General features: G+C 46.2%; 1 protein-coding gene across 3 annotated transcripts; it reads right to left on the bottom strand.

The window, feature by feature from the left end:
* Positions 1 to 334: 334 nt before the first annotated feature.
* Positions 335 to 16,413, bottom strand: KCNV1 (potassium voltage-gated channel modifier subfamily V member 1). Of its 3 annotated transcripts, none has more exons than XM_083749242.1 (4): positions 16,205 to 16,413; positions 11,485 to 11,997; positions 9,557 to 10,083; positions 335 to 1,277 (listed from the first exon to the last, which is right to left on the bottom strand). In XM_083749242.1, the coding sequence occupies exons 2-4, from the start codon at positions 11,964 to 11,966 to the stop codon at positions 766 to 768; spliced, it is 1,521 nt and encodes a 506-aa protein (XP_083605368.1). In that variant the 5' UTR covers positions 11,967 to 11,997; positions 16,205 to 16,413; the 3' UTR covers positions 335 to 765. The 3 variants fall into 3 exon arrangements, with proteins under 3 accessions (XP_083605368.1, XP_083605367.1, XP_083605369.1); XM_083749241.1 differs by having other exon boundaries at positions 16,255 to 16,413; XM_083749243.1 differs by lacking the exon at positions 16,205 to 16,413 and adding an exon at positions 16,055 to 16,172.
* Between the last annotated feature and the right edge of the window lie 11,253 nt (positions 16,414 to 27,666).

Genomic DNA, 27,666 nt, shown 5'->3' with positions numbered 1-27,666 from the left:
CCCGGAAAAACTGTCTGTGGACAAACACCGGCTCCCTTGGCCAGTAAAGTGAGATGAGCGCCGCAACCCCAGAGTCGGCCACAACTGGACCTAATGGTCAGGGGTCCCTTTGCCTTTACCTTATGACTTTCCTCAAAAGGGGTAAATGAGATTGAGAGAAGCTGAGTTTCCCATCTCTGAGATGGACTAAATCATGTCTCAAATTGGCTACTGTGGACACAACTGTAAAGGCTCCTCATCTCTTGCTATTTTTTAATAAAAGGAGACTCTTTAAAATATAAAACAAAACAGTACAACAACTTTCATTTTGCTAACACTTTATTTTTTCATATTAAAGCAAGCATAAGAACTATTACCAAATAACCGAAACGTTGTTTTATGTAGATGAATCTGCCATTTTATTTTAATGAATGGTCTAAATGGTAAGAGTCAGTATAACCTGAGAGCTTTTGCTTTTAATAAGCCTTTGGGTTAGGGTAATTGTTGTCATATGCTCAGAAACCTGTAAAGGGAAATTTAATAGGGGAGAACATGAAACAATTGTTAGCCTCGTATTCAACACAGCATTTATTATCAAGGCTGAGGAAACATTAGACACACATTTTAAACAGTGTAGTGTTCTCTAGAAGTTGTTGGATTACAACTCCCATCAGTCCCAGCAAACATTGCCAATGGTAATAAAATGATGGGTGTTGTAGTCTAACAATATCTGGACAGTACGACATTGGCTACCCCTGCCTTATGCTGTTTTGTTTTTTAAAGAAATCAAAACCAAAACTCATCACCACCACTGCTCCTGGTGCTTGTTCTGTCCCGGCCTTTTAGCCTCAGCACATCCATGACACTTCGAGCATAGACGTCGCGCAAATTAACATTGACGGTGCAATCGCTGGACATGTTCTTTGTGAGCTTCTTTAAGGCTTCACGCTGTCGGAGAGCAGCTTCCTTTATCTTCAGCGTGAAGTAACAGGCAGAAAAGCGGTCATTGATGATGGCTATCGGCAAAGCCAGAACGAGAATTCCCGACAATATACACACGAACGCCACTATCTTGCCGATGGTTGTCTCTGGCCTAATGTCTCCGTAGCCAACTGTAGTCATGGATGTTGTAGCCCACCACCAAGCACAGGGCACACTTGTGAAGGTTGTGCCATGGACACCTTGCTCGACAAAGAATTCCATGGTGGAGAAGATGGAGATGCCCACAGAGAGGAAAAGCAGGAGCATGCCGACCTCTTCGTAGCACTGGGCAATGGTCATGCCCAGGGACCGCAAACCTGCAACACAATAGAGGATTTCAGTTCAGGTCACAGCCTCCATCAGTGGTGGCTGGTGCCCCCTTCTCAGGGGCTGGACTGAGGAGGATTGGTGGGGACCACCACCCCTTCTCCTGAACCTTCCCAAGAACAGGAGAACTGTACAGATTTAGAACAGTGGTTTGCAGAAGGGCATGGTTCAGAGACTGCAGAGGGGAGAAGCTGGGAAATATTGGAAGACGAACAGCAGGAAGAAGCAGCACCAGGGGAGAGACCACTGACAGACTCAGTGTCTTTGGAAAGCATTCCTGACCTCCCCTCTCCCAGGACCAGGCGTGCACTGAGGGTAGTAGAATAGAAAGCTCAGAGGCAGAAAGCTCACATTAGGTGTGACATACAATAGAACAGACAGAGGGGGTGGGGCTTTACTTGGAGCAATGGCATTATCCTAGTTAGAATGCATTCCTTCAGCTCTCTCTGTGCATAGTGAATAAATTACTTGGTAAGAAACGTTTTTTGTTTATCTGCTTCTTGGCTGCCACCGTGGGAGGGATCAGATTCCCTGAAGCCTGATGCCCTGGGACTTGTAGGGTGGATGGCTGGGATGCCAACGGCAGGTGGAACCTGCATCAATGACAGCTAAGCCCCATAATTCTAGTTTTGTCCCCATTCTCCTCCCTGCTGCAAGGGCAATAATAAGACAAGCTAAACAGGACCAGTAATGGAGTGGGATAGAGAGGCCTTGAGCAAAGCTGTGGTCATGTGATCTCCTGCCTTCTGAGCAGTAGAGGTTGAATTAAAGCACACTTGGACACTTCCCACGTCCAACTTGGCAGGGAGAACAGTCCCTGGTACAAATATTTCCCTAGGTTTGAGGTGGCTCAGAGGCCAAATGTCTCTAGGTCTTTCTATTGGGCCCTCAAAACTCTCCCTAGGGCACAAGCCTCCTTTCCTGGCTAGACCCTCAGCGTCCCTGCTTTGCATGCTTTTCCGTGGCTAGAATGTATCCTTGACTTCTGATCAAGCCACTTGCTTGTCTGGATGGAGGACAGAGAGGTGTGAATGCAGAAACTAGCCTACTGTACAAAGGTAACATCTGCATTTATTTATCCACCCACTTTTGCCTCTGGTCCCACCCACCACTGGCATGTGGTCCTCAGGAGAGGATGTAGCCCTTGGGCTGAAAAAGTGCTCTCATCTCACCCAGTATTTATTAGGGGAGGAGGCCCAATATCGCAAAAGAGGAAGGAAAATGCTTTTGGAGGGGTTGGACATGGGGTCTGAATGAATGGAAGAATTCTTCCAACAAAGTCAGCCCTGCTATTCTCCTTTAACGGTTAAAACCAAAACAAAACATATTCAGTATCCTTATGTAGCTGGGAATCAACCAGCACTCAGTAGAGTAGAACAATTTCTTCCCATGCCTTGGATGCAGTACTTCTGTGTAACCCATATTAGCATTTGCCCTTTTAAAGCAGCATCACGCTGTTGGCTCATATTTAGTTTGTTGACTCAGGATCCATCTGAGTTCTGCTGAAGTCCTTAAGTAAGTGATACTGCTTACCCAGTCATCTCTCCAAATTTTGTACTTGAGAATCATTTCCTGCATGCAAAAGCTGACATTCATCTGCTGTACCTCAATACTAAATGTAAATGAAATAATGAATTTTAGAGGCGGATAACTGCCAACTGTATGAGTTCAGGACTATAGCTTTATTATCACCAGCCCTGGCCCCTCCTCCCAAAAAAACCCCTTTCATATCAACTAGCTTCACATCAAAACAAGATTCTGTTCGATTGAGGCTGCAATTCGATTGAGGCTGTTCCACACAGCTGCAATTTATGTACATGCACGTGTAAAAACAGCCTCAACCCTCATATTTTTAGACTGAAGTCCTATACAGACATCTGGGAGTTAGTCTCATTGAACTTGATGGGGTTCCTTCCAAGCACAAACAGGCTTGCAATGCATAGCACCTAATTTATGTCTCTTGTGAATGTCATTTTAATGGCACATCTCAGTTGCTTAAAATAAAAATTGACTGTTTTCCATCTCAAGCCTTCTCCAAGTTTCTTCAGAGATGGAACAATTCAAGAGCTGGTGATCCATCAGTCTATGTATGGGAGATATGACATAAAAACAATATGCCGTAGTGTCAAGATGTGTCAAGTTAGCACTTTCTATAACTTATGCTAGTCTGATGGAGTAGCAAGTATAACTTGCCTGCAGGAGTGGTATCATGTTTTAACACAATACATGGACTCTTTAACACCAGGATGCATTGTGAGTAGAAGTCATCACCATAAGAATTCATTGCCATTTTGCCCCGGCTTGGATACCAGCAAGTTTCTTCTGCCCTTACTCAATCTCAATATTCCTCATTGTCTCTTTAAATAAATTCTCACCTCACCTCCTATGATGTGTAAAAATTGATTCCAAGGGACCAGCAAGGAAAGAGGACTCTCTTATCTTTCATGGAACCCGTGACTAACATAGATCACATATGTTATATGGACATAAAAGTTTCTTTCCTCTCTCTTTCTTCCTGCAATATGTTACAAACTGGAATGATTCTGAAAATAAAAGAAATTACAGATGCTGGAAGCCCATTGCTTTGTTAACAGTTCAATGATGCTCAGTTTATTTACAGCTCGTCAATGGGAACCTATTGTAAGGAGGTTGTCTCCTGGAAGCTGGCATCTTTTCTGAATTAGATACCCAGAGGTTGGCTGCAATGCCGGAAGTTTGAGAGAGAAATAAATATGTGTTTGAGTGTTTCAGTATCTTTAACAGTTTTGCATTGTTTTCTGAGCCTCCTGGAACTTATACATTCAGCAAATAAAACAGGTAAAGTAAGTGAAAGGTGAGAGGTTTTTTTGGAAGCCCAAATCAGATGAAAATGGGGGCACAGTTTGGGGGGTTGCCCTATCTTCTGCCATGTATATATTACAAAATGAAGCCTTCACTGCTCTGCCAACTAAAGGAAACCGATCTGGGATTTATCTTCATTTGAGGAAGTGGGGAACATGTTGCAACAACAGATTCACCTGAGGCAACATTTGAGCCCATCAGCTGCAAACACAGCCTTGCTGCTATGACTTTCCAATCTGATCTGTTCAAGAATAAAAGAAGTGAATAGAGTATTATAAATTCAGAATAGCTGTGTTCATATAGGCAACCCCTTCTAGGCAAATGTTTGCAGATATGAATCCAGTTTTATTTTGAATAGTAATGCAATGCTGTTAGCAGGGCATCTCTGACCCTTGCCAGTTTACTCACGGTTGACAGTGAAACGGGCAGGCAACCAAATTAGCTTATATAGCACTAATAGGGGGGTGATGAAAAGGTTAGGAGAAGTGATTAGAGGGAGTTTCTAGCATGACGGTCCAATTAACCTGTGTTGGGGTAATAACATTATTTCTGGACTGTACCACTTCAGGATGCTAACATGATTGGATACTCTTCCACCCCACCGCCCAAACAAGTCAAATTCCCTGAACAGAGAAAACTAGATGCAGTGAAGGTTTTAGGCCAGTCTTCTTCCTAACATGTTAGTTTTCCTGCATGTAGGGATTTTTCTTCTGTTGCTGTTGTACGAAGGAGAATTCAGTCATGTAATTCCTGCCACCCCCTACAACTATTGGCGCAGTTCAGAAACAGGTTTGTTCCTTGTAAGAACTAGGCCTCAGACCAGGGGTGAGGAACCAGTTGCCCTTCAAATGTTGCTGGGTTACAACTCCCATCATCCCTGGCAGAGGCTGATGGGAGTCCATCAACAGCTAGAAGGGTCACAGACTTCCCACCCTGGTAACCTAAAAATCATTTGCCTATTCAGCTTCTCAGAACTGTAGGACCTCAGGGCAGATTTACATAGTTTTCTAGAGGGAGATGTCATCCTGAGGTGAACTGGTCCCCTCGGCTTAATCCTCCCACAACTGTGGGATACAGAAAAGATTCAGTTTCCTTTGGAAAGTGTGGCTTGCTAAGAAGGCACTAGAGCAGGAAACACTTAATCTGAGATCTAGGGGTCAAGCCCCATGCTGGGTGAAAAATTCCTGCATTGCACTAGATGGTCCTCATGGTCTCTTCCAACTCTTATGATGGAAGGTCCTAGGAAAGGTACCACAGCTCTGTGGTAGAGCTTCTGTTTTGCATGCAAAAGATCCTTGGTTCAATGCCCAGCATCTCTTCTTAGAAGGATCAAAAGGCAGGAAAGATCTCTGCTTTTGATCCTGGAGAGGCACTGCTGGGCAAAGTAGACTATACTGAGGGAGATCAGGAGATAGCATCACCTGGTTTAAGGCAGCTTTCAGACAAGGGACTGTGTCCATCAGATGACAGAGGAATCACTGTTGAAATTAGGCATTGTGGTGACAGAGTAAGTCGATAAACTGAAAGGAATGGAATTATACCCTTTCTCTGGCCACATTCACACCATATTGAGATGCAGTGATCCTCGAACCCCTTCCAATCTACGCCCCATCCCAAGGGATGAGGGTAGGGAGAGCAAGGATTACACACCTCCGTCATTGGTGCTGTGCAATGCCAGGTCCATAGGCAACAAAACCGCCACCATGCGTGACTTTTTTGTCTCGCAGGGGATTGACCTGGCTTGCGTGACGGAGACCTGGGTACGGGAAGGCAAAGTAGTCTCCCTACATGAGATAACACCCCCAGGTTTCTCTGTCCTCCATCAATCGCGGACTGTGGGTCGGGGGGGGAGGAGTAGCATTGTTATTCCGGGAGGATTGCTCTTTCAGAGCTCTGCCATCACCGGCGATCTCCGGCATTGAATGTGTTGGTCTCGTGTGGGGCACCAAGGAGAGCTTGGCTGTCTGGCTGGTGTACCGACCACCCAGCACACCTGCAGCCACCCTGTCAGACCTGCTGGAGGTGGTGGCGGGCTGGGCCTTGGAGTTCCCAAACCTACTGGTTTTGGGAGACTTCAACGTCCATGCCGATGCCGCTCCCTCCTCACAGGCTCTGGACCTAGTGACTTCCATGGCAACACTAGGGCTCTCCCAGGTTGTTTTGGGCCCCACTCATCAAGCAGGCCACACGTTGGATCTGATCTTTGGGGCTGGCATAGATGTGATCATGCTCCCTGCTGTGGAAGTGCCATGGTCTGATCACTATGCTCTGAAAGCCAAGATAGACTTCCCGCTCCTCCCCAGCTCGGGTGGCAAACCCATTTGGGCTCGTCCGCGAAAACTGATGGATCCTGATAGATTCCGACAAGCCTTGCGGAACCCTGCTCCTCCTGGCGACTCATTAGATGACCTTGTTGAGGACTGGAATAACCAGCTCTTGGCAGCCATTGATGAGATCGCGCCTAAGCGCCCTCTGTGACCCCGTCGAAACCGGGCCCCGTCGAAACTGAGGAGCTCCGGAAAATGAAGCGGGATCTCAGACGGCTAGAGCGAGTATGGCGACGGACTCGTGACGGAGCCTCAAGAACATCTTATAGGACGCTTATGAAAGCCTATAAGATGGCTATGAAAGCTGCTAAGAAATCTTACTTTGCAGCTTCCATTGCATCCGCTAGCTCTCACCCGGCACAACTTTTTAAAATAATTAGGTCAATAACGTCCTTAGGAGGACAACCAAATTTAAGCACAAATTTGACCCACAGCTGTGAGGCATTCGCGAGTTTTTTTGCGGAGAAAGTCCTGTTGCTCCGCCGTGACCTCCCTGCCAATTTAGATACAGTGACTGAACTGGAGGCCCCTCGACTGACTTCAGGTCCAGTGTTGGACCATTTCGATCGGATACTCCCTACTGATGTGGATAGATTCCTCCAAGTTGGTAGGCCCACCACCTGCCTCCTTGATCCGTGCCCGTCTTGGCTGATTAGGGAGTGTCCAGATGTTGTGCGGACCCCCCTGGTTGAAATTATCAATTTGTCCCTTGACACGGGGACATTCCCAGGGGGTTTCCGTCCTGGTTTTGGGACGGAGACGGCTTTGGTTGCCCTAACAGATGATCTACGTAGACAACTGGATCGAGGAGGGTCAGGACTGCTGATCCTTTTAGATTTGTCAGCAGCCTTTGTGGGACGCAGGTGGCGCTGTGGGTTAAAGCCTCAGCGCCTAGGACTTGCCGATCGAAAGGTCGGCGGTTCGAATCCCTGCGGCGGGGTGCGCTCCCGCTGCTCGGTCCCAGCGCCTGCCAACCTAGCAGTTCGAAAGCACCTCCGGGTGCAAATAGATAAATAGGGACCGCTTACCAGCGGGAAGGTAAACGGCGTTTCCGTGTGCAGCTCTGGCTTGCCAGAGCAGCGATGTCACGCTGGCCACGTGACCCGGAAGTGTCTCCGGACAGCGCTGGCCCCTGGCCTCTTAAGTGAGATGGGCGCACAACCCCAGAGTCTGTCAAGACTGGCCCGTACGGGCAGGGGTACCTTTACCTTTACCTTTGACATGGTCGATCACGATCTTCTGGACCACCGCCTTGCAGACGTAGGGATACAGGGCATAGCCCGTAACTGGTTGTGCTCTTTTATCTCTGGCCGGGGACAGAGGGTGGCATTAGGGAGGGAAATGTCGTCGCGCCACGCCTTGGTGTGTGGAGTGCCGCAGGGCGCAATTCTCTCCCCGGTGCTTTTTAACATCTTTATGCGCCCCCTTGCCCAGATTATCCGGAGCTATGGGCTGGGCTGTCACCAATATGCTGATGACACTCAGCTCTATCTGCTGATGGATGGCCACACTGACTCGGCCCCGAACACACTGACCAGATGCTTGGAAGCTGTGGCTGGATGGTTTCGTGGGAGCCGATTGAAACTAAATCCTTCGAAGACAGAGGTCCTATGGCTAGGTCGGGATGGCATGGGGATGAGGGACCAACTCCCTTCTCTTGCGGGGGCCCAATTAGTGCCATTGCCTTCCGTTAAGAGTTTGGGTGTAATCCTTGATGCCTCCCTTTCCATGGAGGCGCAAGTTACAGCAACAGCCAAGGCGACATTTTTCCACCTTCGCCGCATCAAGCAGTTGGTCCCTTACCTTTCCCGCCCCGACCTGGCCACAGTGATCCATGCGACGGTCATCTCCAGGCTTGACTACTGTAATTCGCTCTATGCGGGGCTGCCCTTGAAGCTGTCCCAGAAACTCCAGTGGGTACAGAATGCTGCAGCGAGGCTCCTCACGGGGTCTCTGCCATGGGAGCATATTCACCCAGTGCTTTTCAAGCTGCACTGGCTCCCGGTGGAGTACAGGGTCAGATTTAAGGTGCTGCTTTTGACCTTTAAAGCCCTTCACGGCCTAGGACCCTCGTACCTACAGGACCGCCTCTCCTGGTATGCCCCACGGAGAGCCTCAAGGTCCATAAATAATAACACCCTAGTGGTCCCAGGCCCTAAAGAAGTTAGATTGGCTTCAACCACAGCCAGGGCCTTTTCAACTCTGGCTATGGCCTGGTGGAATGCTCTGCCTCATGAGACCAGGGCCCTGCAGGATCTGATTTCTTTCCGCAGGGCCTCTAAGACAGAGTTGTTCCGCCTGGCCTTTGGCTTGGAGCCAATTTGATTCCCTCCCTCTCTCTCTCTCTCTCTCTCTCTCTCTTTCTTCTTTCTTTCTTTTCCTTCTCCTCCTGCGATGAGGCTACATTTTAATATTTTAATGTTCCATTATTTTAATGCTGTATTTTATTTTTGTTTTTAAGTTGTAATCATTCATCTTGTTTTTATTATTGCTTGTAAGCCACTCTGAGCCCGGCCTTGGCTGGGGAGGGCGGGGTATAATAAAAAAATACTATTATTATTATTATTATTATTATTATTATATTTAAAGCAGTATGCTACTACCAGTGCTTTTCTCTTTAACTGGGAGGTACTCAAGGGTACGCAGTACCGGCACATTTCCCTCCCCCAAATGTTAAAAGTATGGCACTTACTGTAACAACTTCATGGTGAGTACCGACACACACACCCTACACTCACACAAAGCACTGGATACCACTTTTAAACAGTTATGGCTTCCCCAAAGACTTCTGGGAGCTGTAGTTTGTCAAGGGTGCTGAGAGTTGATAGGGAGACCCCTGTTCCCCATCAGAGTGATGACTGTTAAACCTATCTGGGATATGTACAGTCACCTGCTTGCCTTGGAAATGATTCTGGGGAAGGGTCTGTGGAGTTTGGTGGCTATAAAGTTTAGCTTGCAATATGGGACCAGTCTCCTGTTGTGGGCCTCTGCTCATATGGAAAGTCAGCTTCTTATCCGAGTTCTTAAAGTCCCCCCCCCCCTTAGGCAGAACCACAAAAGAATCAATTTCCCCAAGAATTTCCTACACCATGTAGATTTACCTGTTGAATGGCGGCCCAACTTCAGCATGCGCAGACCCCTCAACAGCCTTAACACCTGAACAATACGTCCCATGTTTTCCAGCTCCTGGGAGCTATGTCTGCCACGCAAGCTCTCCACTACCAGAGTGATGTAGAAGGGCAAAATGGCCAGCAGGTCTATGATGTTTGCTACATTCCGTATGAAGTAGAATTTCTTCTGTGCGCACAGGAAACGCAGGACAAACTCTCCTGTGAACCAGGCAATACACACGTACTCCAGGATGTCAAGGAGGTGTGGTGGCAGCCAGCTCAGTTCCACAGAGATGAGGGCCATGTTGGCAATAGAGATGATGACAAAGGCCATGGAGATGGTGCCAAAAGTCCTGGCAGCGACAGAAGACCCAGGTTTTTCCAATACCTCCCAAAGCTTCTGCCTGAATCTGGGGCAGAGGCTCCCGGAGAAGTCCTCTTCCTCTTCCTGGGCATCAAGTGCTTCAGCTTCTTTCTTGATATCCAAGGCTTCGCTTAGTTCCTTCCTCCTGAAGTACCTGTGCAGGGCAGCGAAACACAAAATGTGAAACTATAGTACATCTGAAACGAATGCAAACGTGGCAGCATGTGCAACACCACAACCAACTTCAGTTACAAATGCAAAAAGACAGCGGCCACAAACTTCAAGGTGTGCTCTTGTGAACCTCAGTCAGAGCTGTAAAGCCGGATGATCAGCAAAAGGGACAAACCTAAAATGAACCTCAACATCAAGTCTGCCTTAAAAACAGGGGTGGCTAACCAGTGGCCCTCAAGGTGTCTTGGACTACAGCTCCCATCAGCTCCAACCAGTATGGCTAATTGGCAGGGCTGATGGGAGTTGTAGCTCATCAACATCCAGAGAGTCACAAGCTAGTCGTCCCTGCTTTAGATCATACATTCATTTAATCCCAAGAGGAACCTGTTTCAAGGTTACATTAGGCAGCCTCAGCCCTGAAGGAGTGTCTCCACCCCCATTGTTTAGCTCCGAGGGCCTTCTGATGGTTCCCTCACTGCAAGAAGTGAGGTTACAGGGAACCAGGCAGAGGGCCTTCTCAGTAGTGACACCTGCCCTGTGTAATGCCCTCCCACCAGATGTCAAGGAAATAAACAACTGCAGTGGTACCTCGGGTTACATATGCTTCAGGTTACATACACTTCAGGTTACAGACTCTGCTAACCCAGAAATAGTGCTTCAGGTTAAGAACTTTGCTTCAGGATGAGAACAGAAATTGTGCTCCGGCGGCTGGCGGCAGCAGGAGGCCCCATTAGCTAAAGTGGTGCTTCAGGTTAAGAACAGTTTCAGGTTAAGAATGGACCTCCAGAATGAATTAAGTACTTAACCCGAGGTACCACTGTATCTGACTTTTAGAAGACATCTGAAGGCAGCCCTTGTCAGGGAAGATTTTAATGTTTGAAGTTTTATTCTGTTTAATATTCCATTGGGAGCACCCGGAGTGGCTGGGGTATAAATAATAAGGTATTATTATTATTATTATTATTATTAGTAGTAGTAGTAGTAGTAGTATACTCAGTGATTTTTTTCTAGAAAAAAACTGTTGGAGTTGCCCCCCAGCACTTCTCTGCTTTCCTCCCTCCCTCACCCTGCCACCCCCCACCCCCAGTGAGCCCTTCTGAAGTGGGCCCATCCACAACCCCAACTTCTACCCCCTTTCCAAGTACACAAGCAACTGGGTTACTTCAATACCAAACTCAACTACTGCCAGCATTTTCTGTCCAGCTGCTGCCTTGCCTAGGTGGCAAGAATCCACATCAGTGGCACCCAGGCCACCACCTCATCTTAATTCCCTTCATCTGTGCTTACCTCTCCTCTCCCCAACTACAGAATTAATCTACAATGCCCTACTGAAGCCTTCCCCAGCCCTACTGGATTTGGGCCCATGGCCCCATCGATTACCCACCTGTCTCTGCAGCAAGAGTCAATGCTGAGCTCATCCAGCCCCCAATACTGGATCTCCTGCAGGAAGGAAAGTGCACAGAGCTGATCCATCACGTGCAGCCGGCCCGTCTGGTAGTAATTATGGATGTAACTAAATGCCTGAGAGCTCCGATCAAAGAAATATTCATTCTCCACCAAATTGGCATCATCGCAGAGTTCCAGGAGGCTGGAGGCAACATCCCGGGCAGCTGACACCACTACAGCGAGCTTGCCCAGGCGGGTGTCCGGGTAGCAGCACAGCTTTTTCTGGGACAGCACAAAGCGGGCCCCTCCCACATTGACTGTGATGCAGTCCAGGGACGGGGCCACCGGCCGCAGCAAGGTTCCTGGCTCCTCCTCGCTGCAGAAGACACTGGACTCCACAGATCCAAAGGACGTGCTCTCACCCAGCTCCTCTCCAGATGCTCCTGAAGAAAGGGACAGGCAGCAAGGAGGGGACTTCATTCTTCAGCTGCCAGAGGCAGCCTTCTCTCTCCTAGATAAAAATGACACATGCAAGTCAAAGAGCCCATGCTGGGGCAAAGCAACAGAATGAACAATTATGCACCGTTGTTTGCAGTTTCCTCAATTCCTCATGTAGCACTTTGTCTGCAAGATCTGAGTGGCTGCAAATCTGCTACTGGGTCAAGATTTTGGTGCTAACATACAAGGCCCTATGCAGCTCAGATGCAGTCTGCCTGAGAGATTGTGTCCTCCCTAAAAGAGGGCACGTCTTGCAGTGAGACCTGGAGACTGACCTCCTGGTTGTGGGTGGGTCAATTGGATAGCCACAACACCCAATTGGTAGGTCCCTCATTGCTGGGTGTAATCTGGCCAATGGTGCGCAGTCTAAATGGATCAAGGGGCCTATATAAACCCATACATGTATCCCAGAGCCTCCTCTTTCAGCTCGTGCATCAGAACATCTGCCCACCTCTCCCTAATTTCAGGGCATTTTGCAATTGACCTTGCTATGCCGTCGTGTGTTGTCTGTCGTTGGGACAGGGGCACGGCAGAAATTTTCCCCACTTGGCTGATTGGCTGTGGCCATTTGGGTTTCGTCTGCCACATAGCAATTCGTCACAAGGTTGCGGATAGGCCCTGGTTCATGTGATAGGGGTGGGAGAATGGTCTCGCCATCCCTATGTGAAGGGCATTCCGTTAAAGGAATCCAGGGACTCAACTTGGTTTGGTCAACCCCCAAAAGGGGCTTGTGCCCGTGCCTGAGTCCAGGGGAGCATCCCCAGTAACACAGAGCAGGGCCTTCTCTGTGTCTGCCCCTGTTTTGTGGAACTGCATCCTTGTTGAGATACAACAAACACCCACTATTTGTAATTTCTGGAAACTGTGGAAGACAGTTTTGTTTCAACAAGTCTTTCTGGCTGGATGCTGTGGTTTTTAAATTTCTCTCACCTTTTGATGCTTTTTTTAGTTGGGTTGCATCCAGTGCTGCAACAGAAGAACCCATTCCTCACTGCACAGTACAGATTTCAGGATCAGAAGAAATGAAGGGCTTTTTTGTTAAGGTGTGTGTGTGTGTGTCTTAGTGCTAGCCACTATGGTTGCAGAAATAAGTAAACAAAGTCTAGGAGGATATCAAGTTGCTCAGGTTTGTATCTTCTATGTCCTTTCCTGTAGTAAATAGAACCAACCGACCACTAACCATAAGGTTTGAGATCCAAATATTTGAAATATATAAATATTGCTCCGTCTTCATAATATAATCCCTCTGGGTATAGAATGTGGAGGGTTGGTTTTTTTTTTGCAGGTTACTTAAAGTCGGTATGGAACCATAAGGGACTAGATATGAAAGTAACTTTTTTATGACTAAATGTCCAACACTGCAGGGCAGGTTAAGCAGAGATACAGTTTCATGGGAGCTAAATCCAGCACTCTTCCCACTACTAATAGCAGTGGCTGCCTATGAGCAACCAAGCCAGTTTTAAGGTTCTGCTACTTACATACAAAGTCCTAAATTAATCTGGACTAGGTTACCTGAAAAACCATCTTTCTCCCCACTGCCTGGTAAGGGCACTACAATCAGTGAATGGAACCTGGTTAGATTTCTCACAGCCTGATAATTATTGGGCTTTTTCACTGGCTGCACCAGTGTTAGGGAATGCCCTCACTGCTGAAATACAAGAGGCTCCATCAATATTGGCATTCCGCCGGCCCCTGAAGACACACCTGTTTAAGTACGCAATCCCCTAAACTGAACTTCTGATTTTATTGTTTTAACTGTTTTACCAGTTGCGCTAGCTCCTATATTGTACATCCTAATTAAGTCCCAATGGAATTGTTACTGTGTATTTTAATTAGGTAATGCTTTTACACTTTATTTTATAGTTGTAAACTGCTTGGAAGCCTTTTGGGTGGATAAGCAGTATATAAACAAATAAAGATCAGTGACTCCCATTGCCCATTCACCATCCTAGCTGGGGCTGATGGGAGCTGGAGTTCTGCAACAGACCAGAGATTTCCCATTTTGGTCCTTCTACACTACCTGTTCTCAGCTTGTACAGCATGCTAGAGCCTAGGAGAACAAGGTACCTTACCAGGTGGTTGCTTGCATAACAAAAAATGATGACTGGGAAATGCTTCACTAAAAGCACAAGTGCAGAGAAGTTGCATGCCATGACATTTAGGGATGACCACTCACGAGATCTCTTGAAACTGCTTAGCAATCCCTTGCAGTTAAAAAGAAGACAGCTCATTATCACTGGTGCTATTGGTCGGCAATCAAAACAATGGCTAATGTACACATTAGGTTTCCTCACTGGAATTTTGTTTAATATGAGGCAGTTTCCTTTTCAACATCCAGGCTGCAATCCTCTGCACACTTATCTAGGAATAAGCCCTATTAAACACAACGGGACTTGCTTCTTCCATGGATTTTTCAATTAACCTTGGCAAGGAACAGGAGCTGCAATTTACATCCGTGGCACTTTAAAAATTAAAACAAATGCACCAATTAGTCCTTCACATTATTTACCCATTCTGTAGATTACACACTGTTCTTTCTTTTTTGAGTGTGTGTGTGGGGGGGGGGTGTTGGTCGGTATGTCCATCGCTTAGTGCAACTTTAGATAGGTAAAGATAAAGGTACCCCTGACCATTAGGTCCAGTTGCAGACGACTCTGGCGCTCATCTTGCTCTATAGGCTGAGGGAGCCAGCGTTTGTCCGCAGACAGCTTCCAGGTCATGTGGCCAGCATGACTAAGCCGCTTCTGGCAAACCAGAACAGCACATGGAAATGCCTTTTACCTTCCCGCTGGAGTGGTACCTATTTATCTACTTGCACTTGATGTGCTTTTGAACTGCTAGGTGGGCAGGAGCTGGGACCCAACAACGGGAGCTCACCCCGTCATGGGGATTTGAACCGCCGACCTTCTGACTGGCAAGCCCAAAAGGCTCAGTGCTTTAGACTACAGCGCCACCCGTGTTCCGTGCAGCTTTAGATACTTTGTGATTATTAGTGCAACAATTAAAAACTACTTAATAATAAACTGCAGCATCAAATACTATGCAGCAGCAATAATAATAATAATTAGTGCAGCATTAAATAAATGTGCATTTATATGCTAATAAAATGTGCATTTTAATAAGCATATCCCTTCATCAGTTTATACCACCAGCCTACCAATTCTGTTTTGTTTCTCTAAGAATCTTAAAAATAAGCAACTGGCAAGAACACAGGAAGCTGCCTTACACTGAATCCGACCTTTCGTCCATCTAGCTTAGCATTATCTATGCCAAGTAGCAGCAGCTCTCCAGGGTTTCAGGCAAGGGACAGTTCGAACCCTATCTTGAGATGCCAGGGATTGAACCTCAGAACTTTTGCATGCAAGGCAGATGCTTCACCAGTGAGCTAGAGCCCTTCCCCTACCTGTGCACAGAATACTAGAGTTTTATTATTAATAATAATTACTATTATTATACACAGCTGTGAAGCAATTCACAATATCTTAATTTAATTATTATTACATGCATTTATACCCCACCTTTCCTCCAAGGAGTTCAAGGTGCTATACACAGATCACACTGCTTCCCCCATTTTATCCTTACAACAACAACAACCCTGTAAGGTAGGTTAGCCTGAGAGTGTGGGACTGGCACAAGGTCAGAGCATGGATCTCCTTAGTCCAAGTCCAACACTCTACCCAGACACCAGGTCAATAATCATCCACCAACACCCCTGTGATAGCTCAGTCAGTAGAGCATGAGACTCTTAATCTCAGGGTTGTGGGTTTGAGCCCCACATTGGGCAAAAAATCCTGCACTAGTCGGCTTTGTGGTCCCTTCCAACTCTACAGTTCTGTGATTCAGCCCCACACTCCTCTGCACGTTTACTTGGAAGCAAGTTCCACTGATTTTAATGAGACTTACTCTGTCTTTGCAAGCACACACAAGATGTCACACCAAATGGCATTGGATCCATCATCTCGAAACCAAGTGATAACGCTGCAAACCAGCAAATTATTATTTTTTAAACAAAAACCCAGAGTATGTAGGACGTTAAAGATAGATGAGCCTGCAGTCCCATGCACACTAACCTGCAGGTAAGCCTCATTCAGCCCAACGACGCTTACTTCCGAGTAAGCATGCATAAGGATGCGCCCTCGAAGACCCCGCCGAATCCCCGCGAAATAAACCCAAGAAGCCCGACACACAGAAGCAACTCTGATGGATTGACAGGAGCTCACCTATTCCAGCCAGGCATCGCCTTCAAGGTGCAAGAGCCACGCCCCCTTACCTGCCTCCACTCGTGCAGCTCCGGGCACATCGCAGGGCTACAGCTCTCCGCGCCTTCCCCGGCTGGCGCTCTCCTTTAAGGGCGGAAGGCTCGCCAGCTCCGCGCTTCTCTGCGCACAAGCGCGCTCTGCCGCCGGCGCCTGCAGCTCGCCAACTTCTGGGCAGCGCTTCTTGGTTAGGCGCGTGAGCAGGCGCACGAGCAAATCAGAGCGCAGCTCCGAGGCTACAGCAAGAGAAGGGTGGGGTTCACCACCCGGGACATCTTTTAAAGCCACGTGCTTAGGAAGGAAAAGGGTCTCGCCAGAGCTGACGAATCCGCAGCCGGCTGCGCGCCCTGCAGAAAAGTTTGTTCCCTGAGTACTCGGTAGTTTGGCAGCTCCTTCGCTTGCATGCTGACTTGGATCCAGACTTGGTCATGCATGGAGCAGAGACTATTGCGTTTAAATCCCACATCTCCTCCAAGGAGGTGTACATAGTTCATTTCCTCTGCATTTTGTCCTCACAAAAACCTTGTGCGCTGGGTTATGGTGAGAGACTGTGAACAGCCCAAGGTCATCCAGTGAGCTTGAAACCAATGGGAGCCGGGCTTCCTCGTGCACAGAGCTGGCACCAATGAAATCAATGGGATCCAGACTTAGGTTGCTTTCAGACAACATTTATTAGGTATTCATCCTGATTTGTTTGCACAAGGTTTGCTGGGAACTTGACTGTTTATTGAGCTTTTATTCTGATTGTGTTGGGAGATTATAGGATCTCACAGTTGCTGCCCTACACACTGCTTTCATCACTTTCTCTATCACAAAAGTTTGTGTGTTTTGGGGGGGGCAGGGGAGGGAGAGTGGGTTTGCAGTAAAATAGCACCAAATCCCACTTTAATTGTGCAGCCTCAAATTGCTTATGGACAGTTGAAGGCCACCTTCAAAGTAGTGGCAGTCTGAAAGTGTCCTTAGTCAAGCTTGGTGCTGGCCCATTGAAATGACATTCTTATATCTCCAAATCCAACCTGAAGAGTCCAGTGGAACTTATCTTCTCAAGGACGAATGCCCAGGATGGCAGCCTTGCAGCTTATGAATGATGAATGTTTTCATGGAAGTGAATCTCGCCAAGTTCATTATGAACTTTATGATTGCGATCTGGCAGCAGTTAAAGCTTCCTGCTGTGCTAGTCTAATACCCAAGGATGACAGTCTATGAGAAAGCAGCCCTCTGCACAAAAAACTGGTGTAAAGCAAACTGGTGTAAGTTAATCTGGTGTAAAGTTACATCAGGTCAAAATTCCATTCAGCAGTGGGGCTGCTGCTCTGCCTAAGACTGGCAGAGGGAAGGTAAGCAGTGGGTTGCCCAGTGGGTTGCCAGGTCACCTGTCTGTGCTGGAAGGCCGTTGGATCCTGTACCTGCCTTGCCCCTTTTTGGATTGGGCAGAGCCAGGGCTGGAGATTTAATTCCAGGGGAATCAGCTGACTGATCTGGAGCTCTGCTGCATCCTAAACTGCTCATCCTGGCAGATCTGCCATAGGATTGGCCCCTCAATTATTATAGCACAGAGAGAAAGTTCAGCCCTACTTTAATAGACCTTTAATGTTCCTTTCCTCCTCTTGTTTCTTGCCCCTTTTTCTTGCCACTAGCACCCCAAAATACAAAACACAAGAGAAATAGTATCTTGATTGCTTGTCAATGACTGCTTCTCATTTAAGACCAATAAATTATCATTAAACATGCGCTATTACTTTTCAGAAGGTCAACCCTGTGAGTCTGTTGCAGCAGAAACAACAGCAGCATTAAAAAAGGTAACAAATAACATGGAGCTTTCATGGACTAGATCAGTGGTTTTCATCCAGTGTGCTGTGGCACCCTGGGGTGCCTTGAATGATGTTCAGGGGTGCCATGGGCAACACTGGCCTCTGTCCTTCTTTCCTTCCCTCTCTCCTCTGATGCCCTCTCATGTCTCTGCCTCCCAAAGGCTTGCACAGCTGTTTGTTGCAGCAGCCCTGGCTATAAGCTCCACAGGTGAATGACTTATTTATTTGGTCCCTGGGACTCTCTTTAAGCCACACCCCTTCCCAGCCACACTGCACACCAGCTTAGCTGTCAAGTTTCAGATTTGAAAATAAGGGATCATCAGCCTCACCTGTCCCCGGGACGGTCTACGGGATATCTAGCAATCCGGGATAGCAGCGGGAAGCAGTGGGAAAAGGCGCTGGAATAAGGGAATTTCCCGCAAAAAAGGGAAGGTTGACAGCTATGCTCACCAGGCCTGCTTTGCACCCTGCTTGGGTACTTTGGCCTGACTGGAATGTGTTCCTGAACTCTGATCGTGTCTCTTTGCTTGCCTGGATGGAAGACGGAGATGTATAGTTGTTGGCATCTGTCTGTCTATCTTAGGAAATAATGGAATGTGCCTCTGAGGGTACAGTCAAACCTCTGTGTTAGCAGCACTGGAGTGATCTCCCTGTAGCGCAAGCCCAGAGAGTGTGCATGGAGGTCCTGGGCTGCCCAGAAGACAAGACCCTCCCCTCAGCCTTCCTGATGTGGTCCAATGAAAGCAGAGCAATACATTTGGCACCACCTTGGCTGCAGGAATTGCCAGAAGGAGGCGTATAAGACACCATCCAACTGTCTTAGGGACTCCACTCCAGATTTGTGTAGCGTTCACTCCTTAGCCTTTGGTTCTCCCAAAGATATTCCGCAAGGTAAAATTAACATTTTTCTTTCTTTCTTTGCCTGCTTTTGCCTCTGGCGGAAGAGGTCGCTCAAAGGTTGTCTAGTAGGGAATATGTCTCAGGCTGAAAAGGTTTCGCTTCCCCAGGACTAGTGTCAAAGTAGACTCAAACCATGCAGCTCTCTCTGGTGTGGTAATGACTAACAGACCTGTACACAGTGGCGGAGGAACCCTCTCCAGCATCCGGGGCGGCCCAGCCTGTACAGACTGCATGTGCGGCAACCGTATGGGATGACGCACATGCACAGTCCGTACAGGATGCCACACATGCACAGTTTGTACGGGCTGCCGCTTGAGCAGCATCCCGTACAGACACCCATATGGACCGCGCACACCCTCAGCCGCTCTACAGCTGGGGAGAGGCAGGGGCCATCTTGTCACCCCTCCCACAGTGGCACCTGGGGTGACCGCCCCCTCCGCCCCTTCCTCCACCCCTGCCTGTACACCCTGTTTTTCTAAAGTTTTAAAATTCAGCATCATTCATAACTGAGGCTGCAGTTATTTACGTATGTAGCCAGGAGTAAGTCCCATTAAACTTGGCGGGGCTTATTTCTGAAAAGACACATGCAGGATTTATCTGGCGCAAATATGACAGAACAATTTAAATTTGGATAAACTGTCTTTGAAATTTATGCCTGGATGCAAATTTGAGTTAGGTCGCTTCGCTGGAAATTCTGTCCCCATTTCAGCTCTGCTCCCTGGTGTTCCCAGGGATCAGACGCGAGAAGGTGCTTCCCTTCTGATCTCTGGAGATAAAAAGAGCATCAGCTGCTACAATGCTTTACAACTCTCTGGGAGACCCAGAAACATCTGCTCTGCCTTTCTGATTATTCACAGAGGATATAAGCAGATGGTTCATTCATCCCCAAAGCAGAGGACTAAACATATTCATACCTTAAGTCAGTCAGCAGGAAGCACCATTGACTGATCTTTTTTTTCAGACAGCTGTGCCTGTGGGGTTTTTTTGGGGGTGGGGTGGGGTGGAATAGACTATATGCCTTAGCTGCCTTCTCATTCCTGGATCCAGCATGGATTCAATTCCTGGCTAGCTTCCTGCTGAGGTAATGGCCCGAGTATGGGTCATTAAGGTAACAACGGAAGTGGCTCTGTGCCAGAAACCAAATGGGTTGGGCCCCCTTCCTCAGCTATCTGTTAGTTAGAAAAGCAAAAGTCAGAGCTGAGGTGTTTGAGCTAGAAGTTAGAAGCTGCAGGCTGGGCAGCTGAGAGACAAAGCCAAGCCTGTTTTTGGGAGGGATCCAAGGCTGTGGCTATGGGAGAAGCAATACCCTCTTGGTGTGTTAATGCTGTGAACTCCTCCACTGTAGGCTCATGTTGTATATATGTGTAAATAAACCATGTATCATAAAGTCATGGCAGTCTCTGCTGTCGCTTGTTCCAAGGAAATTGAACCCTGGGTGAGAGCCTGGAACCCCAGGAATCTTACACTGCTCAGAGATTGGGTGGTGCATAACAATAATTTAACCATTCAGGGTAGACATGTATACATGTGCAGTCAAGTAAAACATTCCTAGAGTGGACATGAAAGGGAATGTTTGCTCCAGTCAGTGGAAAACTTCCTGTTTCTTCCTGAGCTGGGACAAACTTCCTCTGCATGTGACTAGAGGTGGGCGTGACTTACCTGCCCAGCTATCAGAAGGGGCAAGGCAGGTGCCACCCTCTCTCTTTTCCATCCTGTTTCAACGAGTGAGCAGCAGTGACTGCCTGTCTGCAGTCCCTGGGACTAACTCCCATATGGGGTAGTTCCATGTGTATGCACTTTGTAAGCTAAGTCTGCCTTCAGGGATTGTGTCATGCCTATTCTTTTTAAGGGGGAGAAAAGGGGATTACCAGGAATCCTATATTGAACACCCCTGTGTGTTTAAAAGGGGAATGCACTCTGCTAAGTAAAGGGACTTGCTAACACAAGTTAGGAAGGATACTATTAAACAATATATCCTCTCCTGCCTCCTTGAACATTCCCACAAACTAAACCCCATAGAGTTGAGTGGGACTTACTCTCCTTGGAAAGTGTGCATCGTGTGCATTGTCCAAAACAAAGTGGGATTTTTTTTCCACAAGAAGGCCCCACCTGCAATTTACATTTAAAGCAGTATAATAACACTTTTAAGAGTCACAGTTCCACCCAAAGAATCATAGAAACTGTAAGGATTGCCAGTTGTTAGGAGACGTCTAGCCTCTTTGCAGTGCTACACTTTCCAGTGTTCCCTGGAAAGAATTTGTTGAGAATTGAATAATCGGTATTATGTGGCACCTGTAACACTGGCAGTTCTGCAGATTAAAGTGGTCCAGTGGGCATACTTGGGGCCAGGCAATCTCATGGCTAAACTGGTCCCAAATTATTAAGGGCTTTATATATTAATAGTGACACCTTGAACTTGGCCCAGTCACAAATCAGCAACCCATGCAAGTTCCCAAGAAAGGTTTTTTTCCAAGGCCTCACCCCTGCCAGCAGTCATGCTGCAGCATTCTGCACTAGCTTCAGTTTCTGGATCAAGCACAGTGGAGAAAGAGCAGGATCATGCACAGTTGGCCACACTCCAGTGGCCATGCATGCCATGTAACTGAAAGCATGCTATGCAGATATTTTTGGGATCCATGCGTTCTGCACTAACATTGCAGAAGTCCTTTGATCAAATCACCTTTCAATCAGCTGAAAGGCTCCTGTCCCTCTGTTTGCTTGCTTCCACTCTGTCTCTGTGACTTTGTTAAGATATTGTTCCATAGCCATTCATAAACGGAACCAAAGAAAAGTCCCGCCCATTTCCATACCTCCCCACATTTTAATAATTCACACCATCTTGTCAATTATGTATTGACTGATGATGAACACATCCTAGACGTTGTGCGGCAATTGTAAAGTCAATATCAATTTTACATGCATGACTTGAGAGTGGGCAAGGGAGTTTTACACAGAACAGTGGTTGCAGAACAGTTCACTTACAGTTCGGTTCTCCATTGTGATCTCAGTCATTTCTTCAGCATATGGTGTTGTATCCTACACACTTCAACATTTAATAGGGTGCTGAACTACGATGCACAATTTATATAGCCGACCCAGCACTTGGGTGTGTGAGGCATATGGCGAGTGCTCATGTTAATGCAAAAGTGAAGTGTAAAAATAGTACAATTAGCTAGATATTTCAGTTGGAAGTTGTATGCATATGGAAGCCTGCAAATCATTAAGAGAGACACATCTTGGATGTCGCAAATAAGGCTCACTGATGACAACAAAGCAACTCATTAGTAAATTTGCATAATTGCATTCTTTATGGTTAATTTGGGATACTCAAACATCTTCTCAGATAATCTTTGCTGTACTGGCAAACAGGCAGATTCCCATTACTGACATTGTGGATGGCACTTTCAAATGTTAACCCAAACCTCTCAGTCAACTTGATACTCATGAACACCCGGGTTAAATGTGAGAAGTTCTTTCAGAATTCAGATTTGCACAGAATGTGGATGTCACCAACAAAGTGAGAAGTAAAAAGTGGAATGGCGATTTAAAATATATATATATATATAATTTTTATTGATTTTTTTAACACAATATTTCAACATACCAATAACAAAACAAATAAATTCTTTCCTCTGCTGAGCTCGTGACTTCCCATCATCCCTTCAACCGGTTTTTAATTTTCAAGTCTTTGTGTCACGCTTTATATCCTCCACTTCAAACCTTTATGTCCTTATAATCAACTCTGTCTCTATGGTCTAAAAAGTTTTAGAATTTACAATTTTGGGGGAAGGGTGAATTGAGGGAGCTGGGTATGTTTAGCCTGGAAAAGGGAAGACTGATAGATGTGATAACTGTCTTCAAATATCTAAAGGGCTGTCACACAGAAGATGGAGCAAGGACCTCAGTCCCTGGGAGTTGACTCCTATGCTAAGAGACATAGTTACTTTTTTTGCAGAGGGGGGAATCTTACATCCCTGGAGTCTTCTAGGCCACTTGTCTCAATGTTCCCCTTTCATTTAAATAACCCACTAAGTTTCTGGCCCTTTTACCTAATGAAAGGCAGAGAGAAATGTGGAGTCTGAATACTATGCAACTGTTCATAAAGAAATAAAACTGTTTCTCCTTTTCAGTTCTGGCCCAAGGATGCAAAAACAGCGAGATGACTGACAAGCACTTGGCAACACACACTTAATCTTTGTGTCTCTGTGCTCTCCATTTCCTTTGCTCTGTACTTTCTCTAAATGAGATTCTAATTTCCTTTGGGGAAGAAGGTAAAGCCTATTGCTGTGCTTTACTAGGGATGTTCCTCATCCATCCATCCATCCATCCATCCATCCATCCATCCATCCATGCACCCACCCATTCATTCATTCATTCATTCATTCATTCATTCATTCATGATGTTATGCTACCACTGAAATGATCCAATAAGGTGCATGGTCATCTGATTGATTCAAATGGGTCTCAATGTATTCCACTCATGTAAGGACAAAAAAATAAAAATAAAAACCAATAGCCTATGGAAAATATATTTAGAAAACCATATACAGTAATACCTCCACGAACATCCGCCCCGTCGAACATCCATTTCGGTGAATGTCTGTGGCAAACCCAGAAGTACCAGAATGGGTTACTTCAGGGGTTGCCACTTGTGCATGCACAGAAGCACTAAATTGCACTTTGCACATGTGCAGAAGTGCAAACTGCTCCGCATGTGTGCGCAGAGTGGCACTTTGTCGAGCATCCCTTTTGTTGATCCTGGACTCAAAACAAGGTACCACTGTACTGTCGGACCTTGGTTCTCGAACAGAATGCATTCCCGTTCTAAAACCAAGACATGGCTTCTGATTGGCTGCAGGAGTGTCCTGCAGCCAATCGGAAACCGCAGAAGCTGCGCCAGACATTTGGCTTCCGAAAATCATTAAAAAACCAGAACACTCACTTCCAGGTTTTGATCATTCAAGAGCCAATTTGTTCAGGAGCCAAGGCATTTGAGATCCAAGGTACAACTGTATATTGTACAGATTTAGAAACTATTTGTGCATTGGTTTCATTGTCCAGGAAGAAAATGTGCTAAACAGAAACCAGAAGTGACAGTTCTGATGTAACACTGCCATCTGCTGTTACTTTTCCAATATGCTTTCCTACTGTTTATTTAAAACGGTGCTGTTGTGCACGAGACTTTGGATCATTTCACACACATCAGGCAGAGGTAAGCTTGGGCTTCTTAGTGGAAAGTGTGAATATTTTGTGGTTCTCATGGTGACAATAATAATTTCAATCTCGGAAGAGGCCTGCTGGACTTGCATCAAAGTTTCACCTAGCCTAAGGTCCCAGTTTCCTGGGATCCCCATAGAGAATCCATTGAAGTTGAAAAGTGTCCCAGGATTCATTGAAAAAAATCTGCTAACCTTAACCTAGCCTAGAATTCTGTTTTACTTCCCATCAGCCCCAGCTGGTGCTTAGGGATGATAGAAGTTGTAATCCTACAATATTTGGAGGAACATAGGTTCTCTGCTTCTGGTGCTCACCCGCCCCCCAAACACACACATTGCATTGATTATGACAAAGCATTCACATAGCCTTTGAAGAAGACTAAGAGGTTGCATACTTCCATCAAACAAAGACCATAGATCCAAGGCTTTTTTGTCCAACATTAATCCCAATCCAAGTTTCAAAGGATATTGTTATAGGATTTGGGAGTTGGCTTGGATGAAATCTTTGGGCCCCCCTCCTCTAAGCCTATGATTCTGCATTTGTAAAATGGGAGTCTGTAGTAGAAGGAACTGCTGAAATGGTCAGCTCAATCTCTTTGTTAAGTTAATGGCCCTAGCTGAGCTTGTGAAGGAACCTTTATATATGTCTAAAGAGTTGGCCAAGAAACATTGTCATTGCTATGGAAACAACTTGGTAGGCCTCCACCTGCCCCACCTGGCTGGACACCACATCGTCCTAGGAGTGGGTCAACAACAGAACAGGGGCTAATCTGGGAAATGGATGGAGTACGCATGCACATTCAACTGCCTAACGTCATCAGCATCACTCAGAAGATTGCAGCTGCAGAGATTAGAAAAGTCATTTTGTTGTCTAGAGAACTCACTTCCAGGTTCACATGGAGAAGCCATTTTCAATGGAGCCCAGTGATGGAAGTGTGCAGCTGTATTGACCAAGTGTTGAAAATTTGTGCCTCTAACAATTTTGCATCCGGGCCTTTGTGCGCCCCCCCCCCCATGGTATGCCACTACCTGCGCTCACCTACTGCAGTCCTCCACCGCATATTCCATATTGTTTTGGAGGGTTTCCCAACCTTTTGGGTATGTTTTGATCTATGGGCTACTATTAAAATGAGGCTGCATTTTAAATTGTATTTTTAACCTGTATTTTAAATTGGTCCCCCCCCATTATGTTTTTATTGTAATTTTACTGGTTTTAGCTGCCCTGAGCCCGGCTCTGGCCGGGGAGGGCAGGGTATAAATTTGTTTGTTTGTTTGTTTATTAATTATTTGGCAGTCCTGTAGATTTCGGTGAGGGAGAGGAAGAGAACAGAAATGAGCAAAAATTAGGTACCCTGCCTAGTGTGGGAAGGTTTACTTTAGCAGAGTTAAACAGTCCTCTTTTATAAGTTTACGCAGCGATCAGCTTGTTGCTGACTTGTCTGAGTTCTACTAATAAAGATACCTGCCTGGTTAAGAATCTCTTTGAATCCCTCTTAAAGAATACACACATGATTCATGTTAATATAAAACTATTTTACTCTCAGATTCATTCAGGTTTACAGAACTGTACCTGAAGGCAGGCTTAGGTTACATAACAAGCAAATAAACTATACCAGAGGGAAGTTGGTCTTGAGGTGACTGCAACTGAGCAGTTATCTTTCAAAACTACCAGCAACCGACAAACTGGTTGTCACAGCAACTGGTTAGAACATGGAAGCCGTTAGTCCTCTGTCCTCTGTCAGAAAGGTGACTGCACCTTTACATCTTACACTTAGTTCATATGCACCATTATACAGTGGTACCTCAGGTTACATACGCTTCAAGTTACATACACTTCAGGTTACAGACTCCACTAACCCAGAAATAGTGCTTCAGGTTAAGAACTTTGCTTCAGGGTGAGAACAGAAATCGCGCTCCGGTGGCGTGGCGGCAGCAGGAGGCCCCATTAGCTGAAGTGGTGCTTCAGGTTAAGAACAGTTTCAGGTTAAGAATGGACCTCCAGAACAAATTAAGTACATAACCCGAGGTACCACTGTACTTCAAAATAAATTTGGCATAAGGCAGATTAGCGAGCATTTCTTTCTAAGCCATCTTGAAATGGTAAGCTTTTACACAACCCTCCTTTCAACATTTGATTCCCACATTAATAAAAAAAACTATTATCATCTAAGCTATCAAATATGTAGTTTAATTTGTTAGATGTGTCTGACTAAAGTGCATTCAATATTCAGTCAATTAACTGTATTTGATTGACCAAATAGTTCTGTTGGAAATATGGTAAGATGGCACAGATGCTTGGTACAAATTTATTTCCCAATCCAGTTGACATGTATTTAATTTTGCACACAGCCCCTACAGAGAGTTAAAATATGCTGTTACTGGAAAAGTATAATAGTCTTTCTACATGAATTTTACTTCCATCTGCTTTTTTTTTCTTTTTGTAAATAAATAAATAAATAAACAAATGCAGCTATAATTAAAGAGCAGTGGAATGTAATTACAGTAATCAGACTCACAAAAATCTTTCATGCTGCCACTAATTCCTTTACACACACACACACACACACACACACACACAGAGAGAGAGAGAGAGAGAGAGAGAGAGAGAGAGAGAAAGAGAGAGAGAGCGAGAGAGCGCGCGCGCGAGCTGGATTTAGGTTTGATGAGCAAATAGCAAAATGGAAGGCTTAATTTTTACTTTATTCCAAGTAGCCCTTTGCTTCTTTAGCTCTTTTAAAATGAGCTTCTAGTGAGAGCTTTCATAACTTTTTTAAAAAAATTATCCCGCTGTAGCTACAGAAATAAATTATTCAAATTGTATTTCTCCCCATGCACTTCAAATAGCTCACGACAGGCAAGGTTGTATTGTCCCTAACAATATGTCACCACTTTATTAACATCTTCGACTGAGCGCTGTTCTTCTCTTTAATTGCACAATAGGTCATCTGGTCCCATAAGGCCGTATTCTGCTAGCTTTGTGTATGCTTCAAAATATCGTCGTGCTTTATAAGTGTAACTGAAATCCTCTCAAGAGCTCAGGGGATGGGCAGCACCAATTAGGGGGAATGTTTGAACATTTGACTGCTCAGTGGTACAAAATTCCATGTGGTATTAACTTGACTCAAAATAAAGGTTCAATCCAGACTTCTTCCATGTTTGGGCTCTTCTCCATGCATACAATGAAAACATGGGCAATGTCAGTTTCTGCCCTGCCTTCTGTGTAGTGGTGGAGTTAGCTGCATGCGTGCCCAGAGTGGCGGCCTGGGGGGGGGGTGAGCTGGGGGGGGAGGTGATCCACTGCACACGGCGACAGCGGGGTGATCTGCTGCGTGTGGCTGGGCCATCTGCTGCGCACAGTGGCAGCAGTTCAAGCCTCCACGCATGGGGTGTGCCTTTTTTGTCACCCCCTCATGGATGACACCCGGGGCAACCCGCCCCTACCGTCCCCTTCCTACGCCCCTGCTTCTGTGCATCAAAAGGTGCATTTGCAACGTGTTTG

The sequence above is a fragment of the Podarcis gaigeae genome (assembly GCF_964106915.1).
Source record: "Podarcis gaigeae genome assembly, chromosome: 7".
NCBI classification, from domain to species: domain Eukaryota; kingdom Metazoa; phylum Chordata; class Lepidosauria; order Squamata; family Lacertidae; genus Podarcis; species Podarcis gaigeae.
Note: the sequence above shows the minus strand (reverse complement) of the source record. Positions and strands in the feature narration are given on the sequence as shown.

Excerpts from the sequence above, each read along its gene's own strand:
- KCNV1 (XM_083749242.1), bottom strand. The coding sequence starts at position 11,966 with ATGAAGTCCCCTCCTTGCTGCCTGTCCCTTTCTTCAGGAGCATCTGGA. Across the intron at positions 10,084-11,484 it reads GACTCTTGCTGCAGAGACAG|GTACTTCAGGAGGAAGGAAC; the intron begins GTGGGTAATCGA and ends TGCCCTGCACAG. Across the intron at positions 1,278-9,556 it reads GTTGGGCCGCCATTCAACAG|GTTTGCGGTCCCTGGGCATG; the intron begins GTAAATCTACAT and ends ATTGTGTTGCAG.